The sequence below is a fragment of the Oncorhynchus clarkii genome, chromosome 22, assembly GCF_045791955.1.
Source record: "Oncorhynchus clarkii lewisi isolate Uvic-CL-2024 chromosome 22, UVic_Ocla_1.0, whole genome shotgun sequence".
Taxonomy (NCBI): Eukaryota; Metazoa; Chordata; class Actinopteri; order Salmoniformes; family Salmonidae; genus Oncorhynchus; species Oncorhynchus clarkii.
The window spans coordinates 12653080-12667302 of NC_092168.1; the positions used below are offsets into that span (position 1 = coordinate 12653080).

The 14223-nt window shown below is 45.5% G+C and overlaps 1 protein-coding gene across 6 annotated transcripts in view; it reads right to left on the bottom strand.

Moving 5' to 3' along the window:
* Positions 1-14223, bottom strand: part of LOC139380414 (histone deacetylase 4) — a 227265-nt gene that overhangs the window by 78304 nt on the left and 134738 nt on the right. For all 6 annotated transcript variants that reach the window (XM_071123071.1, XM_071123070.1, XM_071123069.1 and 3 more), the window contains 2 exons: positions 2441-2712; positions 726-876 (listed from right to left, as the gene is read on the bottom strand). In XM_071123071.1, the coding sequence (XP_070979172.1) occupies positions 726-876; positions 2441-2712 (423 nt within the window). The remainder of the gene's footprint in view (positions 1-725; positions 877-2440; positions 2713-14223) is intronic.

Here is a 14223-nt window from a genome sequence, read left to right on the forward strand (position 1 = left end):
TAACCACAGCATATGATTTAGCCACAAGGTGATAATGTAATGTTAGCTTGGGGTGTGAATGTTTAAACGTTAAAACTTTTAAACAAAATTGCAACGTTAACTGAAAAACTTCCACAAAATTTGAATCACAGTGCAGTTATCACAAAACTACTACTAACATCATAAAGGGGGAAAAAAAATGTATGTTCAGTGAGCTCAGATCAACCCTTAAAGAGATGAGTGGGGCTAAAGCTTAAGAGGGTGTGAACGATGCTGAATGGGTGTAGACAAAGAAGCGCTCTCCAGTTGGTACCAAAACATTCAAAGGTCATTTTCTCAAAAGTGAAATGACAAGTTTATCACCTTTCAAAGCAGAATAACTTTCCCATTGTTCCTCAGATTCAGTGAATGATATACCATTTTGTAGCTCTGTGTCTCTGCTTTTATACAATGTAAAAGAAAAACAATTTCAAATGTTTCTACATAAGACTGAATCAAGGCGGTTGGTCACAAATGCTCTAATCATTTTAACGGGAAAAAATATTTATAAAAATTGCATTGTAATCGTTAAAAATGTTTTCTCCCTTTGTCACATCCCTAGTGTTAACCACAAAGAGATCATGCAGAATTGGCCACACTTTTTGATAACATAGAGTTGGCCACAACGTAGTATTGTAGCATTGGCCCCGTTATATGACAATGTAACGTTAGCCCCAATATATAAATTGTCCTTCTGAGCAACTCACTCTCCTGGCCACGCTCCTTGTTCTTGAGCAGTAGGAGTTTCTGCTCCCTCTGCTGCTTCTCCATCTCCTGCTCTTGGCGGTGTCTCTCCATCTTCCTCTGGTGCTCCAGCAGCTCCTGCTGATGCTTCAGGGCCAGGAGGTCCTGCTGGTGCTGCAACACAATGTTACCACAACATTACTACAAGGGCGGTACAACCACCTGCTGATGTTTCAAGGCCAGGAGGTTCTGCTGGTGCTGCAACAATGTTACCACAACGTTACTACAAGGGCGGTACAACCACCTGCTGATGTTTCAAGGCCAGGAGGTTCTGCTGGTGCTGCAACAATGTTACCACAACATTACTACAAGGGCGGTACAACCACCTGCTGATGTTTCAGGGCCAGGAGGTCCTGCTGGTGCTGCAACACAATGTTACCACAACGTTACTACAAGGGCGGTACAACCACCTGCTGATGTTTCAAGGCCAGGAGGTTCTGCTGGTGCTGCAACAATGTTACCACAACGTTACTACAAGGGCGGTACAACCACCTGCTGATGTTTCAGGGCCAGAAGGTCCTGCTGGTGCTGCAACAATGTTACCACAACGTTACTACAAGGGCGGTACAACCACCTGCTGATGTTTCAGGGCCAGGAGGTCCTGCTGGTGCTGCAACACAATGTTACCACAACTACCTGCTGATGTTTCAGGGCCAGGAGGTCCTGCTGGTGCTGCAACACAATGTTACCACAACTACCTGCTGATGTTTCAGGGCCAGGAGGTCCTGCTGGTGCTGCAACAATGTTACCACAACGTTACTACAAGGGCAGTACAACCACCTGCTGATGCTTCGGGGCCAGGATGTCCTGCTGGTGCTGCAACAATGTTACCACAACGTTACTACAAGGGCGGTACAACCACCTGCTGATGCTTTAGAGAGGGGTGGAAGGACGTGGGGGGAGAGGAGGAGGGAGAGGGAGACTAAAAAGGAGGGAGATGGGGAGAGGGAGAGGAAAGGAAGGGAGAGAGACAGTCACAGATTATCTATATAAGGTGATATCAGACAAACAAAAACACACACTTGAACACACACTCTAACACACTTCCTCTCAATAGCAAATATGCATGTATTTGATTTGAAACCAATGGCTGACGTCATATCACTCAATTCCAACAGCTAGTATCCCCTAACAGGTTTCATAGCTTGGAAACAGATTATTTGAATTTCTTCTCAAGAAAGAAGTCAGCAAGAGTGAGACTAAATGCCTAAATGACTGAATGATAAAAGCCTCACTATGGACATGGCACAGGTGGGTGTTGACTGGAAGGGAGCAGAATTGAATACAGTCAGCAAGCTGTCAAGGCATAATGCAGAGCTAGTGATGTGTCGACTGGAGCTTTCAGACAGAGTTATTTTTAGCCTAGGTTGCCTCGCTCCCATTGGCTGAAGCTGCGGCCTGTTTGCAGAGCGAAATGTTTCTCTCGTTGTCACACACATGTATGAGCCAGTACACAGTTTCTCAAGGACTGGAGATCAGAAAAGCAACCCAACACAACCGGCGGATCCAGTTACATCCAACACACACACACACACACACGTACAGACATGTCCTCTCCTACACCCATTCTCTATGTCCTTAAAACAGCACTGTTGAGTCAGAATGCCCTCGAGCAAAGGCGATGGAGGGATGGAGGGAGGTGGAAAAGCAGGGTGTCGGGGAGGGGGGGCAAACACACCTTAACATGCTCCTGTAGCTGGACCTCATGCTGGCGTGAGAGCTGCTCATGTTGCCGCTGGAACTCGGCGATGAGCAGCTGTCTCTGGATCTGCTGTTTGTGTTTGAGGGCCAACAGCTCCTGCTGCAGCTGCTGCTCCCGATGACCTGGGACCTGTCCTTGGTGGCCCTGGTCGTCTGGTCGCGGTGCCAGGCCAAAGGGCTGGTCCATGCGCAGGTCCATGGGGATGGCGGCCGGGGGCACCTGCATGGGCAGTGCCGCTCTCACGTCGACTGGGGAGAGGCAGAGAGAGAATGGGTTACTGACTGATTTTTCATGGTTGTTGTTTCTTTATGATGTAGGGTTCAATCAAAAGAGAAAGGATAGTCTTTCCCAAGGCTCTTTCTCACTCACTCACACACACAGACACACACTAATGCACATAAGTAGTTGCAGGTCCTACAGTAGCCCATTCAATGACATTGAATGACTCATAGAATAGACACCCGAAAGGCTAATGAGTCCTCATTCTAGGACTACACGGCACGTATGCTAGTTTAACTATGGCAGTTTTGACACACTAGGGTAAACCAACACGCTGAGTGTGGTGCCAATGTACCACAATAGGAGTTTTGTGATGTTGGGAGTGACGAAAGGCTGCAAACAAAAGGACAAAACCACTGAGAGCAACTACTATGTGTGTATGTTCAAGCATTGTCACCATATGTGTGGACTGGGAATAGATGAAAGGGTGAAGTATGCTCACATAGAGCTAGAGGGGTGTGTGTATTTGTGTGTGTGTTTGCGTGTCTGTGTGTGTGTGTGTGTGTGTGTGTGTGTGTGCTTCTCTGTCCGTATGTATCCCAAAAAGGATCCCCACTCATTTCCACTGAGTCAGCGCACAGCAGGGCACTAATCTCAATGCCACGAGTTCAAGGGAAAAGAATAGGACTACAATGACCCTGGTCTGAAGTGAGAGTACGGAGGGGATTAGGGCCTAACAAAAGAGGTCCCCCACAAAAAGGTCACAGAGTTTATCAATGCAGAGAACAGAATAGACAGACAAATCTTCTTTCCCCCTCCCCCCTATTAAATCTAAACTCTACTGTCCCAAAGTAACTGTCTCTCTTTAGGAAGTAACGATAGAAGTAGCCGATGCCAATGAGTTACATGGACAGTGAAAAGACAATACAAAAGAGGACATATGTGACTCCTTTCAGGAAACTAAGTGTATCTCGCCTGTCACTACTTCACAGGAGAGGCATTTCAATTTAAATATTTATTTTGATCAAAATGCGTTTTTTTGATCAGAAGGCAGAAATGCCTTCTGGAACATGTAAACTTTCATGTGCCATAATAAAAAACTTATATACCATCTGTAAATACAGAATTGTTCAATTACGAGCCTAGTTGGTTTAGCCACAGAAAAAGGCAGGAACCTTCCATGATTGGCTGAGATAATGGATGGGCTGGACATGCTGAGAGATGAGTTCGGATTGGTCTGCCATGTAGCACGATTCTGTCTATAACATGAGCTGCTCAGTATATGTAGGTTATCTGCTCTCACGTGGCTTTTTTGAAAGATGCTTTCCACTTTCTGGAAGAACGATTTTCAAAATCAGTGGAATGTCCAGTGGAAGCAGAGAATGATAGCTAAGGAGATAATTCTGGCATTTGATTTGCAAATATGCGGAGGGGGTCGAAAGAGAACACACAGAAGGCTGTTATAAAACACCAGTCTCCAGATTACATCTTCAAACTAAGGGCAACCATGGCATCCATGACAGAGAGAGAAGCGATCATCCATGTATTCGGGTAAGATAGTCTAGCTAGCTACATTTTCAGATATTATACGTTTCTAATTCTGTATGAAAGCCATTTTCATTTATGGTTCATTGTCTAAACAAAAAAGACTCCACTATGCAAGTAACCGTTTGACTGTACCGTTTATACCTTCTGCATCCTGTGCATGTGACAAATACACGTTTATATAGTGTGTGTTTATCAGAGACGGTAATGTGAAAAACAACATGCCCTGCACCAAAGTCAAACTAGGATATAAAGTTAGGCCAAAGAGACAGTGTCCAAGTTATCAAATTCTCCGGTAGATTGCCCTGCTTTTATTTAGTAATTAGCTTGCCATTAACTTGTAAATAATGATCTTGTTGTGAGTTTATTTTCCTGTAATAATGAATACAAATTAGCTAACGTTATAATGCGTTGCTGTCAGCTATATGATCCTTATTTGAACTAGCTAGCATTATTTGAACTAGCTAGCAAGCTAACCTAAGGTTAGCTCGCTAACAAGCTAGAAACGAACCAAAATATTGTTTTAAACAGATGGTGTTAAATACACCAGTTATGCTATTCTGGTCCACCAGCCTATCATTTCTGTGTTTATACTTTTACATAACGACAATAACAAGCTTGATGACGGACGACAATAGAATGTTCATGATGTCACTGTGACAACTGTCTACAGACATGTCGATAGACATAGTATAAACCAGCCTTTAGTCTTGAAATCTTTAGTTGTTTAGTAAACCACCGTACTCACTCTGTCTAGCACATGGGCTAAGACTTAAGCGTGTGTGAACGATGCTGAATGGGTGTAGACAAAAAAGAGCTCTCCAGTAGGTTTACCTAAACCATTCAAGGTGTCACGTTCTGACCTCTATTTCCGTTGTTTTGTATTTATTTTAGTATGGTCAGGGCGTGAGTTGGGTGGGCAGTCTATGTTTGTTTTTCTATGTTTTGGGGCATTTCTATGTTTTCGGCCTAGTATGGTTCTCAATCAGAGGCAGGTGTCATTAGTTGTCTCTGATTGAGAATCATACTTAGGTAGCCTGGGTTTCACTGTGTGTTGGTGGGTGATTGTTCCTGTCACTGTGTTTGTTGTCACAGGATAGGCTGTATAGGTTTTCACGTTCCGTTTGTTGTTTTGTAGATTTGAGTTATTTCATGTATTGTTCAGTTTTCCATTAAAGAACATGAATAACCACCACGCTGCTTTTTGGTCCGCTTCTCCTCCTACAGACGAACGTCGTTACAGAATCACCCACCACAACAGGACCAAGCGGCGTGGTAACGGGCAACAGCAACAGCAGCAGCAGGAGAAGGAACAGAGGCAGCAGCAGCAGGAACAGCAACAGCGAGATCAGGATTTTGGGACATGGGAGCAGAATCTGGACTACACAACTTTGGAGGAGATAGACAGGTGGGCGGTCGACCCAGGGAGAGTGCCGGAGCCCGCCTGGGATTCGATGGAACAGTGCGCGGAAGGTTACAGGAGAATGAGGTTGGCGAAGCAAGCACGGCGGCGCGGACGGAAGCCCGAGAGTCAGCCCCAAAAATGTATTGGGGGGGGGCACAGGGGGAGTGTGGCATAGTCAGTACTCAGACCTGAGCCAACTCCCCCCGTTTATCGTGAGGAGCCAAGGAGGAGCTCAGAACCAGAGCTGGTGTTGGAGGTGAGCGAAGCAGAGACTGTGAAGGAGTTAATGGGGAAATTGGAGGAGAGAGATATGAGGGAATTGCTGGTTTGGTGCATGAGGCACGACATTCGCCCGACGGAGCGTGTCAGGGATTTAATGGCACCGGGGTCAGCTCTCCATACTCATCCTGAGGTGCGTGCGAGGGGTCTGGTGAAGACTGTGCCAGCCTCACGCACCAGGCCTCCTGTGCATCTCCCTAGCCTTGCACGTCCTGTGCCATCTCAGCACTACAGTGCTCCTAGCAGTGCTAACTGTGGCGGGCGTGGTGCTGGTCAGGCACCGTGTTGTGCAGTTGTTCGCACGGTGTCCCCAGTACGCGTGCTTAGCCCGGTGCGCTACATCCCAGCTCCCCACATCTGCCGGGCTAGGGTGAAGATCCAGCCAGGGCGGTTGGTGCCAGCCCTGCTCTCAAGATCTCCAGTACGCCTTCACGGCCCGGTCTATCCGTCACCACCTCCACGCACCAGCCATCCGGTGGCAGCCCCCCGTACCAGGCTGTCTCTCCGGCCCATCCTTACAGGGGCTCCCTCCTCTCCAGCGCTGCCGGAGCCTCCCGCCTGTCCGGCGCCGCTGCCGGAGCCTCCCGCCTGTCCGGCGCCGCTGCCGGAGCCTCCCGCCTGTCCGGCGCCTCTGCCGGAGCCTCCCGCCTGTCCGGCGCCTCTGCCGGAGCCTCCCGCCTGTCCGGCGCCGGAGCCTCCCGCCTGTCCGGCGCCGCTGCCGGAGCCTCCCGCCTGTCCGGCGCCGCTGCCGGAGCCTCCCGCCAGTCCAGCGCTGCCGGAGCTTCCCGTCTGCCCAGCGCCAGCTGAGCTTCCCGTCTGCCCAGCGCCAGCTGAGCTTCCCGTCTGCCCAGCGCCAGCTGAGCCTCCCGTCTGCCCAGCGCCGCCAGCGCCGCCCGTCTGCCCAGCGGCGCCAGCGCCGCCCGTCTGCCCAGCGCCGCCAGCGCCGTCCGTCTGCCCAGCGCCGCCAGCGCCGCCCGTCTGCCCAGCGCCGCCAGCGCCGTCCGTCTGCCCAGCGCCGCCAGCGCCGCCCGTCTGCCCAGCGCCGCCAGTGCCGCCCGTCTGCCCAGCGCCGCCAGTGCCGCCCGTCTGCCAGGGGCCGCCAGTGCCGCCCGTCTGCCAGGGGCCGCCAGTGCCGCCAGTCAGCCAGGGGCCGCCAGTCAGCCAGGGGCCGCCAGTGCCGCCAGTCAGCCAGTGGCCGCCAGTGCCGCCAGTCAGCCAGGGGCCGCCAGTGCCGCCAGTCAGCCAGGGGCCGCCAGTAAGCCAGGGGCCGCCAGTGCCGCCAGTCAGCCAGGGGCCGCCAGTAAGCCAGGGGCCGTCAGTGCCGCCAGTCAGCCAGGGGCCGCCAGTAAGCCAGGGGCCGCCAGTGCCGCCAGTCAGCCAGGGGCCGCCAGTGCCGCCAGTCAGCCAGGGGCCGCCAGGGGCCGCCAGTCAGCCAGGGGCCGCCAGTAAGCCAGGGGCCGCCAGTGCCGCCAGTCAGCCAGGGGCCGCCCGAGCAGCTGCCCCTCTGTCCCGAGCAGCTGCCGCCCCTCTGTCCCGAGCAGCTGCTTCACCTCTGTCTCGAGCTGCCCCTCTGTCCCAAGCAGCCCCTCTGTCCAGTGGGGTCATTGAGAGGAGTGGTCATGGTGAGTAAGCCACGGAGGCGGACAATAAGGCGGACTAAGACAATGGTGAAGTGGGGTCAGCGTCCCGCGCCAGAGCCGCCACCGCGGACAGACGCCCACCCAGACCCTCCCCTATAGGTCAAGGTTTTGCGGCCGGAGTCCGCACCTTTGGGGGGGGGGTACTGTCACGTTCTGACCTCTATTTCCGTTGTTTTGTATTTATTTTAGTATGGTCAGGGCGTGAGTTGGGTGGGCAGTCTATGTTTGTTTTTCTATGTTTTGGGGCATTTCTATGTTTTCGGCCTAGTATGGTTCTCAATCAGAGGCAGGTGTCATTAGTTGTCTCTGATTGAGAATCATACTTAGGCAGCCTGGGTTTCACTGTGTGTTGGTGGGTGATTGTTCCTGTCACTGTGTTTGTTGTCACAGGATAGGCTGTATAGGTTTTCACGTTCCGTTTGTTGTTTTGTAGATTTGAGTTATTTCATGTATTGTTCAGTTTTCCATTAAAGAACATGAATAACCACCACGCTGCTTTTTGGTCCGCTTCTCCTCCTACAGACGAACGTCGTTACACAAGGGCCATTTTCTCAAAATTGGGGTTAGAACTTTATCAACTTTCAAAGCAGAATGACTTTTCCACTGTTCCTCAACTGTAGTGTATGATATACCATTTTCCGGCTCTGAGTCTCTACTTTGGAAATTGTGTTTTTTACATTAGATAAATGTTGCGACATGTGTCTGAGAAGAAGGGAGGGTGGGAAAAGACGGGAGGTTGGGATAAACTTTGCCTGGGTGGGTAAGGGAGGGCAAGGATGGGAGGGGGTGATAAGCGTGGCTTGGGTGGGGTAAAGAGGGGAGAAAACTGTGATAAAGCTAAGAACATAAACATTTTCAAAGTTAAGAACACTATAATTAAATAGAAGAAAATTAAATGTATTCTACATGAACCAATATCACTCCCTAAAAACACAACCCTATGGAAAAATCTTTATTAGCATTTCAGAATTCACCAATAAATTGGTCCACATGACAAACTAAAGACATAGAAACCGTAAATGACTTGGTAATAGGAAATAAATGTATTTCCATGACAGCATTAAAAAGCATTATTCGATTGACCAATGTAGATATTTTCAAATATATGCAACTTAAAAGTTTTATATCATGACATTTCGATTTGAAATCTTTTGGATATCGGAGAAATCTTGAAGGAATCCTATTTGAGCCAGAAAAGGATACTCATTTGATAGGTAAGCTAAACAAAACCTTGCAGATAGCCTAACTGACAATCTCTTAAATAATATATACAGTGAACTTTGCGACCTTTTGCCACATTTCAGGCTTCAAACATAAAGATATAAAACTGTATTTTTTTGTGAAGAATCAACAACAAGTGGGACACAATCATGAAGTGGAACGACATTTATTGGATATTTCAAACTTTTTTAACAAATCAAAAACTGAAAAATTGGGCGTTATTTATTTATTTTGCTCCTTTGCACCCCATTATTTTTATTTCTACTTTGCACATTCTTCCATTGCAAAACTACCATTCCAGTGTTTTACTTGCTATATTGTATTTACCTTGCCACCAAGGCCTTTTTTGCCTTAATCACTTAATCCAGTATAAAAAATATATAATTTATTTTACAAGAGACAAAATTCACAAATTCTGCAGAGTCATGTCTTACGTGTAACACTAACAATGACTCAATAAATCCATGCCTTCTGGGAATGTTGTAAATTCCAAAACTTATGGGCAGAGTTCTAAAGTTGTCAGTCAGAAGTATTCCAGTGTAAATGTACATTTAACCCGTCTGTCTGCATAGTTCAAGACATGGCATATGGGGGTGCTGTAAGATACCTGACGGGTTGGCCGATACATTTCTCATCAATCGTCTTGAAAAAAAGTATACTTACAAACTGAAAATCAACCAACGCTCTGTTGTTAACACAATGGAAAGGTCAAATGCTTTATTATCTAAATGTTGAAAGGGCGTGAGGCGACGGAGAGAAACAAAATGGTGCAGCTTAAAGGCCATGTGGCGGAGAGTGATGCGGGCGCTGGAGATGGGGGCGCGAGCATGTGGGTCTGGGCAGGTGTGATGTTGTCGTTTGTATGTGTATGTTCTGTATTTAAATTTTTTATTTTTTTTATCAAATTGTACAAAAAAAGAATAGTCTGCCACCCTCATCAAGGAATAGCGTAAAAATGTGCTCTGTGACGGCATGGGTGTGAGGGAGGGGTGGAGGGTATGAGCACAAAGGCGGCATTGAGGGTGAATTCAGAGGGTAGGAGGGGGTAGCAAATGCTCTTCTGGACAGGAAGCAACTTTCTGTGTGGTGTCTTTGAGCTAGTTCAGCTGGAGCCTTACTGCTTGGCATGGAGAGGAAGACAAAGAGCTGCTACGTAACACATACGCCATATGACGTAGACACATGCATGAACCCTTAACATAAATTCTCACACATTTGTATAAACAGTCAGTGGTACAGAGTTGGTGGTGCAACAGTCAGATCTAAGTGACTCCAGTGAGCACAAGACGTTGAAAAGACAACATCTTTTGCTCATAGGAATGAGTCTCCGTAACCGACTTGTCTTTTCAACATCTTTTGCTCATTGGATAGTTTTGATATGTTTTATACCTTCAATTCAGACAGTAGCTTCAATCCTCTGTAGGGCACAAAGGGACAATATGTGAGATGTTGGATACAGTCCACACTTGATCTACACTGTATGTAAAGAAAAAGTAATGTCTTTCTGTTGAGCCGTGTTTTACAGTTACACTCTTAGCCTAAACGCATGTTGCTGTCTGTCTTGGCAATGACTCCCTTTTGGTTACATAAAGGATAAATAGAATTACAAAACAGAAATGGGTCAGAACGAAAGAATTAGACTTCTACGGAGAGAAGCTTTGAGGCTGAGTGAAGTTTAAAAAAAAACAATGTCCAGACAGTTGTTCCTAGTTATCTTTCACTTGATCCCTTCTAATCTGGGTTGGTTGGGACACTCCTGGTCATTGGCCTGCCCGAGAGGAAGAGGAGGTGGATGGCTCTCACACAAACACGTATGCAGTCAAACAAATCCATACACATGTGAATACGCGCAAATACATGCACACACACATACACACACCCATACACACAACACACATACAGTGCCTTCAGAAAATATTTATACCGCTTGCTTTATTCCACATTTTGTAGTGTTCCAGCCTGAATTCAAAATCTACTAAATAGATTTTTCATCTACACACAAACCGCCATGATGACAATGTGAAAATATATATTTTTTTGAAATGTTTGCAACAGGTATTGAAATACAGAAATCTAATTTACATATGTATTCACACCCCTAAGTTATGACTTTGTAGAAGCACCTTTGGCTAGCGATTGCTGCTGTCTCCAAGAGATTTCCACACCTGGATTGATCCCAGCCATGAAAGCTGCCAGAGTGCGTGGGGACATTGCATACATCCGCTTTGACAGGCTCATTGTCCACCCTCCCTCCCAGAAGCCTGGATGGGATGAGAGAGCCAAGCCTATGGGTTCGTAGCCTCAACCCCCGCAGCACAGATACACACACACAGTCACACACACCAATTGATTAAGGGACTGCTGAATGTATACGTTTTCTTTCTTGCTTTGTCTGCTCTTTTCAGTATTATACCTGTCTCTGATAAGCTACCCAGGAAAGGGCTGAAAATAGCCCGTATTAATATATGCAGCCTTAGAAATCAGCTTCATGAAATCAATAACTTGCTAACATCAGATAACATTCATATATTAGCCATTTCTGAGACTGACTTAGATAATTCATTTGAGGATACATCAGAGGCAATACAAGGATATAACATCTATAGAAGAGACATAAATGCTTATGGGGGAGGTGTTGCTGTATAAATTCAGAGCCATATCCCTGTAATGCTTAGAGAAGATCGTATGTCAAGTGTTAATGAAGTGTTGTGGTTGTGGGTTCACTTGGCGCATCTAAAGCCTTTTCTTTTGGGGTGTTGGTATAGGCCACCAAGTGCTAACAGTCAGTATATAAATAATGTGTGTGAAATGCTTAATAGTGTATGAGATGTAAACAGAGAGGTCTACTTTCTTGGGGACCTGAATATTGACTGGTTTTCATCAAGAGGAAGCTTCTCACTGTAACCAGTGCCTGTAGTCTGGTTCGGGTTATTAATCAACCTACCAAGGCGTTTACAAACACAACAGGAACAAGATCATCCACATGTATCGATCACATGTTTACTAATGCTGTAGAACTTTGTTCTAAAGCTGTATCCGTACCCATTGGATGCAGTGATCACAATATAGTGGCTATATCCAGGAAAGCCAAAGTTCCAAAAGCTGGGCCTAAAAAAAAGTGTATAAGAGATCATACAAAAGATTTTGTTGGTCTGATTAATGAGGAGCATCCAGACGCTGCACTTGATGAATTTATGGAATTGCTTCTTCCAATTATTGATAAACATGCACCTGTTAAGAAACTGACAGAATTGTTAAGGCTTCATGGATCGATGATAAATTGAAAAACTGTATGGATGAAAGAGATGGGGCAAATAGTAGCTAATAAGTCTGGCTGCACATCTGACTGGCTGACTTACTGCAAATTGAGAAATTATGTGATGAAACTCAATAAAAAGAAGAAGAAACTTTAATATGAAGCCAAGATCAATGATATGAAGAATGATGGAAAAAACTTGAGTACTTTAAATTAAATTATGGGAAGAAGGACAAATTCAACTCCATCTTTCATCAAATCAGATGGCTTATTCATCACAAAACCATTTGATGTTGCCAATTATTTGAATGATTACTTCATTGGCAAAGTGGGCAAACGTAGGCAGGAAATGCTAACAATGAACAATTGTATTCATGCATTCAAAAAAAATGAAAGAAAAGCAGTGCAAGTTAGAATTTTGTAAAGTTAGTTCGGGAGAGGTGGAAAAATTGTTAACGATCAATAATGACAAACCTCCTGGCATTGACAACTTAGATGAAAAGCTACTGAGGATGGTAGCTGACTATAGCCACTCTTATCTGTCATATTTTTAATCTGAGCCTAGAGGAAAGTCTTTGTCCTCAGGCCTGGAGGGAAGCCAAAGTAATTCCGCTACCCAAGAGTGGTAAAGAAGCCTTTACTGGTTCTAACAACAGACCTATAAGCTTGCTGCTACCTCTTAGCAAACGGTTGAAAAAATTGTGTTTGATCAAACACAATGCTATTTCCCTGTAAACAAATTAACAACACACTTTCTCAGTATACTTATAGAGAAGGGCACTCAACATGTCCTGCACTGACACAAATAACTGATGATTGGTTGATAGAAATTGATAATAAGAAGATTGTGGGAGCTGTACTGTTAGATTTCAGTACAGCCTTTGATATTATTGACCATAACCTGTTGTTGAGAGAACTTATGTGCTATAGCTTTTCAACCTCTGACATATTGTGGATTATATCTAATAGAACTCAAATGCTTTTCTTTAATGGAAGCTTCTCTAATGTCAAACATGTAACGTGTGGTGTACCACAGGACAGCGCTCTAGGCCCTCTTTTTACTCTTTGCTATTTTTACCAATGACCTGCCACTGGCATTAAACAAAGCATGTGTGTCCATGTATGCTGATAATTCAACCATATACACATCAGCAACCACAGCTAATGAAGTCACTGAAACCCTTAACAAAGAGTTGCAGTCTGTTTTGGAATCATTCCATAAATCTCTAAAACTAAGAGCATTCTATTTGGTACAAATCATTCCTTAGGTTCTAGACCTCAGCTGAATCTGGTCATGAATGGTGGGGCTGTTGAACAAGTTGAGGAGACTAAATTACTTGGCATTACCTTAGATTGCAAACTGTCATGGTCAAAACACATAGATTCAAATAGTTGAAAAGATGGGGAGAGGTCTAGCCGTAATAAAGAGATGCTTTGCTTTTTTGACACCACACTCCAAAAAGCAAGTTCTGCAAGCTCTAGTTTTGTCCAATCTTGACTATTGTCCAGTTGTGTGGTCCAGTGCTGCAAGGAAATACCTAGTTAAGCTGCAGCTGGCACAGCACAGAGTGACACATGTTGCTCTTAATTGTAAACAGAGGGCTGATATAAATACTATGCATGCCAGTCTCTCTTGGCTAAGAGTTGAGGAGAGACTGACTGCATCACTTCTTTTTATAAGAAACATTAATGTGTTGAAAATAGCAAATTGTTTGCATAGTCAATTTACACACAGCTCTGACACACACACTTATCCCACCAGACATGCCACCAGGGTTTTTTTCACAGTCCCCAAATGCAGAACAAATTCAAGAAAAAGTACAGTATTATATAGAGCCATTATTGCATGGGACTTCCATCTCATATTGCTCAAATAAACAGCAAACCTGGTTTAAAAAACAGATAAAGCAACACCTTGCGGCACAACGCCTCTCCCCTAGATAGTTTGTGTGTATGCATTGATATAAAGGCTACATGTGCCTTTTTAAAGAATTTATGTAGTTCTGTCCTTGAGCTGTTCTTGTCTATTGAAGTTATGTATCATGTCATTCTGTATTATGTTTCATGTTTTGAGTAGACCCCAGGAAGAGTAGCTGCTGCTTTTGCAAGAGCTAATGGGGATCCTAATAAAATACCAAATTGTGCAACATTATTCTTTTCAAAATTCCACCAGCTCTGTCAAATTGATTTTTGA